General features: G+C 38.4%; 2 protein-coding genes and 1 long non-coding RNA gene across 4 annotated transcripts in view; 2 read left to right on the top strand and 1 right to left on the bottom strand.

The window, feature by feature from the left end:
• Positions 1 to 395: 395 nt before the first annotated feature.
• Positions 396 to 812, bottom strand: LOC106939228 (uncharacterized). Its single transcript, XR_001422790.1, has 2 exons — positions 719 to 812; positions 396 to 555 (listed from the first exon to the last, which is right to left on the bottom strand). It is a non-coding gene; the product is annotated as an uncharacterized LOC106939228 (long non-coding RNA).
• Positions 813 to 1,072: 260 nt separating this feature from the next.
• The window catches only part of LOC106939234 (ladderlectin-like), a 23,805-nt gene continuing 19,578 nt past the window's right edge, over positions 1,073 to 5,299 (top strand). Inside the window, exons 1-2 of one of the 2 annotated variants that reach the window (XM_015021582.1) lie at positions 1,073 to 1,163; positions 1,233 to 1,293. The gene's annotated coding sequence lies outside the window, so the exon portion shown is untranslated. The remainder of the gene's footprint in view (positions 1,164 to 1,232; positions 1,294 to 5,299) is intronic. The other variant, XM_015021581.1, reaches the window with a different exon arrangement.
• LOC106939226 (type-2 ice-structuring protein-like) lies at positions 1,409 to 3,062 on the top strand. The gene is made up of 5 exons (XM_015021563.1): positions 1,409 to 1,463; positions 1,879 to 1,958; positions 2,058 to 2,192; positions 2,277 to 2,392; positions 2,902 to 3,062. The coding sequence occupies exons 1-5, from the start codon at positions 1,409 to 1,411 to the stop codon at positions 2,963 to 2,965; spliced, it is 450 nt and encodes a 149-aa protein (XP_014877049.1). The 3' UTR covers positions 2,966 to 3,062.

Genomic DNA, 5,299 nt, shown 5'->3' with positions numbered 1-5,299 from the left:
TCTGCTTTTATTATTTTTGTATGTATATATAAAGCTTAATGTCTGTTTTAAATAATTATGTGTATGTAACTCCCACGTTAGTAACTGTTATTTATCTACATTTATTCACTCACTGTTTCTTCTACCTGGAGAATCTTGAATGTAAGAAAGTGAGAAAATGTGTCCAAAACCTGTAACCTTAGTAATAATTAAGACTCAGTTTAAACTTGTAATTCTTAGTGTCCAAAATGTGAAAACATGGAACTAGAACCAGTCAGATTAGAAGGAAAAAAGCTTTATTTGTTCTCAGTATAACTTGGACATCAGGTGAATCATAATTAAACGTATTGAGAAGTTAAAAACAACAGATTATTAATGCACTTCAACTCTGTAACAACATCAGACACATTTTTTTGATCAGAAATATTTCATCAGCATATTGAGCTCATGTGATTCCTGCTCCAGAAAGGTGAAGGTCTCTGGACATCCTGAAGGTAAACACCAGCCAGCAGGCAGGAAGACGAACACTGATGAGACGTCCTACAACCCAAAGGCTGCACGAAGAACCATGATGGTCTGTGGCGGCAGTTTACCAACATGAAAACACATTGGAATAAATTATGAATTAATTCTGACATTTTTAAGTTATTTGCAACACCCTGACTAACATTAGCTCATGTATACTCGGCCCTATTACAAGTTTTATCGTAGTTTAATACAAAAATCATCGTTAGCTTACCTGAACCGTCTGAGCTACCTGCTTTCCTCCCGCTGCAAGGCGGAGATCAGCTCCTCCTCACCACATCGCAGCTTTCCTCCCACTGTCACATTTTCTTGAAAAAAAATCACAATCAGGCTATAAAAATAGCTCAGCTCTCTCTTCTTCTTTAGAGCCTGGAGGCGGGGCGATACACCCCCACCAGGAGGCTGTACCCTGCGACAGAGCCAATTTGGGCCGGTGGAAACCCGGTTACTCCGAAACAGAGCCGAGTGGAGTCGGGTTGTTAAAGTAGAGCCGGTGGAAAAGGGGCATAATTGGAAAGGGAAAGACAACTGGATGAATTGAACTCTGAACTTTCATAAAGTGTAATTAAAAACAAAGACCACTACCTGGCCACGAAAAACCGATTGCATAGACTTAGTCACAACTTTAAGTTCCTGTTGAACTAGATGTGAACTATCAGGTCATTTCTACCCTTATAATTTCCTCATTTTGTGGATGTAACAAGACTAAAAGCTCTATAAGTATCCAGTGATTCTGCAGTAAGGACTGAAGGTACTGGCTGGATAAGAAGACGGATCATTCTGCATCAGGTTTGCTGATCAAATTTCTTATTGTCTTAGTGCCAATGTGAGTTTTTCTTAACATGTATGCTTTATTTTAACTTTTCTTCAGCTTGCAAATTTGCATCTTCTCATCATCTCCACCATGAAGTTGTTGACTGTGTTCCTCCTGGTTTCCTCTGCGGTCGTTCAGGCCAGTGGTAACCGTGGGTATTTATTAAATATTAAGAAATCATAAATAAAATATATTTTTTTAAATATCTAAAGCTGTCTCCGATGATGGCTCTCCTGGTGACAGTCAGTGGATGTTTTCAGTCATTGTTTCCATTTCCTTGGCATGATTGCCTAAAGCACAAACTCTAAAATATATCTTCTTGTATTTACTTTGCTAAACATAATGCAATCCTTCTCCAGATAATTTATTAGTCATCTCAAAATGTCTCCACTGTACCTTTCAAAGTACACACTGAGTCATATCTTGTCAATGTGGGCATTATGTTTTAGAATAAATTTAATGTTTCAATTTGATGTTATAATTTGTCACAAAATAAAGTTATTATCAAACTAATGCCACATAAACCAGTTAACTGGAAGCCTGCGTTTGTTTTTCATCAGCATGTGCTTCTGGCTGGACTCTGATCTTCAATCGCTGCTTTATCTATGTTCCCAATTACATGACTTGGGCGGATGCAGAGGTGATTTTCAACACTTTGCTCTTATTTCCTGTTGCTCTGCTTTATTTCACAGTGAGAAATAAAACAAACTTCATTTAGTAGTTGTGTGTTTATCTGTAGAAAAACTGTCTGTCCAAGGGGGCAAACCTTGCATCAGTTCACCACCTGAACGAGTACCGTCAGGTTCAGGCTCTGATAGCTATAGCAGGTCACGGGTTCAAAGAAGCATGGATTGGAGGCACTGATGCACAGCAGGTATTTCTACCAGAATACTTTAGTTGTGAAATATTTTATAAGATATTAAATGAAACATATCATCTGCTGAACTTTGTCTTGCAGTGGGGCACTTGGTTGTGGAGCGATGGAAGCCCGATGAAATACACAAACTGGTGTCCATGGCAGCCTGATAATCATTTTGGCTCCCAGCACTGCCTACAGATGAACTATTCAAGTAAAGAAAATGTCACGTCTGCTTTTCTGTTGGTATAAGAACTGATGAGTAAAAAGTTTATTTACTTTGCATATAAACGTTTTAGTTGACCTCCAAATACAGTTGAAAGCAGAAGTTTACATTTGATCAAACTCATTCAGTTCAAAAGATAGTTATCCATGATACTGACCAAATGTATGTAAACTTCTGAATTTGAAGAAAATTACAAAAGAAATCTCCAAAATAAATTCTTGCCAAGTTTTATGGCATTTAGCAAATAGAAATACTTTTGACAATTAAAAGTACCTTAAAACAAAGACATTTGGTCTGACTTAATTTCAGACAGTGTTTTTTTATTCTGTGTATGTAAATGTCTGGTTAAAACTGTATATGTACTACATAAACTTCAAAACCTTATGATAATTTATTGTTGCAAATTAGTTTAGTTAATAATCCTTTTCAGTCATCTTGTTAGGTCACTTCAGGGTTTTCATTATGTGATGTTTACTGATTTGTTGTGTTGCTCCTAGTTGGAAAGTGCTGGGATGACATGAAGTGTACTCACAGAAACCCTTCTGTCTGCGCCAAGAAGATCTGAAAAAAAGGTTCCCAAAGGGGCCTGATGTGTAAAACAGAACCAGTGGAGGATGAATGCTAGGAGTTTCTGTTTACCTGCCATTTTGCAACTTTATAAAGATATTTCTGCTTCTTCACTTCATATCATTTCTGTCTTTAATGCAACCTAAAGAATGAAGCGACAAGCAAACAGCAGCTGGATTGTCTCTCTGTAATAAGATCAGACTGAATAAGTTATAATAAAAGATCATCTAAGCAAAACTTTCTTTTGTTCTTTGGCTTAGCAAGAATAAAACTCTGAGCAATCAAAACAAGACAATGTGTGGTTTATTCTGACTTTGTGTTGTTCTGTTTTCTTAATTATTTTAACACTATCATATGCTAGTTATTACAATATAAATGTCACATTATAACAAGTTTAAGGCAAACCTGAGGTTCTTTCCTCATAAAAGCAGAGAAAAGTTACTTTCTATCAGCTGGTGATGTATTTTTGTCTTTACTTTGTCCTGGGACTGCTCTCATTAAAAGGCATGTGTGGAAGAAAGTTTGAAGTTATTTCCTCTGGATTTAATAATAATTAGTTAAAAATGTTCCTAGATATAGATAATGTGTTGTTGGACACAGTAAACAGGGAAACAATAGGCAACAAGTAAATCACCAAAATTTTCATTTAAAGTGAGATTTTATCTCACTGGAACTAATGTTTTAAACAAAAGTTTTAAAGTGGGAAAAGTTTCCTAGTTTGCTACTTTCTGTGCTGCAGTATCAACATTTAAAGTGGAGCTGTTACATGTTGTTTCTTCTAAAATACATCTGAGTTTGTTTGACATGTTGAGTCATTGCATGGAATGCGTTGATTTAATTTTACACTGATTAATTAAGATGATATTTCCAGCTTTCGTTAACTGATCTGCTTTGGCTCCAACATTCAGGCTCAAGTTCAACACTTCTGTTTACTTTAGTTATCCCTCTGTCCCATTTGCTTGTAATAATAGTTTGTTCTGTGGCATCTGATGTCAGGCAGAGTTGCAGAAGCAGTTGTTGATATGTTCAGATGTGTGGTTTTGAAATGCAACAAAGGATAACACAGGTTCATCTGATACCTTTAAGTCTTGATGCAATGGACCTCACCAAGCTCCGCCCAGAAACGCCCTCTAAAATCCCACGTGGCTGCATGTCTCACAAACAAAGCCTCGCGTAGCTTAGTTTCTATGTAAACATGGCGTCTTTCACTTCGACTGACTCTTTGCAGAGTATTTCTGAGTCGATTAGTGTAGCATTTCTGCCGGATTTTCACAAAATATCAGCCACGACAATGGACAGGGGAACAAACAAGGTCATGTCATCTTTTTTGGACGACATCAAGGTGTTTGAGCCACGCGCTGCCTCCAACATTGTGCGCGTCGCAGCTAAATGCTACCGAAAACAGCAGCTCCTCACACCCTCAGCATGAATATAGCTGTGGACAAGATCACTGATGCCTATTGTTCTTGCAAGGCTGGGTAAGTCTGCATTCATGGTTTTGAGGGTTACTTTTGAAACCAGTGATTTCTGTTGTTGGCAAATGTTTCAGTGTGCCTAGGCCTGATACACTGCACTCGGTGCTAGCATGGCTAACACAATTAGTTTAGTAAAAAGCCCTTTCAGGTAGAATAAAATCTTTAATATATGTCAGATACGGTACACATTACATATTGATCTGTTCAGCTAACGTAAGACTGTGTAACAGACAGGCTTCAAGGTGTAGAAGTTGTATCGGTATTGCCATTATCAGTGTTGTGGTACTCGAAATTGGTCTTGGTCTCGAGACCGGTCTTAAGACCATTTATTGATGGTCTCGGTCTCGTCTCGGACTCGACCGCATTTGGTCTCGGTCTTGTCTCGGCTTGTCTCGGTCTCGGGCGCTGAGGACTCGGCATTTTATTTCAAGACCAGTCGAGACCGCAACTGTGAAAATATCACTAAACGTACAGCATACTATCCAGTTTATTTGTTAACATCTTTGTTTTCAGTGGATGCAAAATGCACCAATTAAAATCCAAGCAACTACGTGTTTCTCCCCCTCCCCCTCCCCTCCCCACCTTTCAGTCGCACGCAACGCTCTGAGACATGCGCAGTGGTTTTCTCTCAGCGGCAGAAAATGTTTGTATAATCGTCTGTAATGGAATATCGCTGCATAAACCATAACAAATCCGATGGCCACAGCTAACTCAGCAGCGCTTCGCTTTCACAGACGGTGGAGACAACATCTAACTGTCTATACAGCTAGCGTAACTAGCTATATAGACACACATAAGCATTGTGATGAAAAAAAGTTGTCACTCACTGCGCTGAATTATTGTGCGGAGATGTTGAC

This window comes from Poecilia latipinna, unplaced genomic scaffold (assembly GCF_001443285.1).
Source record: "Poecilia latipinna isolate Pla-1442-1.1 unplaced genomic scaffold, P_latipinna-1.0 Scaffold2808, whole genome shotgun sequence".
NCBI classification, from domain to species: Eukaryota; Metazoa; Chordata; class Actinopteri; order Cyprinodontiformes; family Poeciliidae; genus Poecilia; species Poecilia latipinna.
Note: the sequence above shows the minus strand (reverse complement) of the source record. Positions and strands in the feature narration are given on the sequence as shown.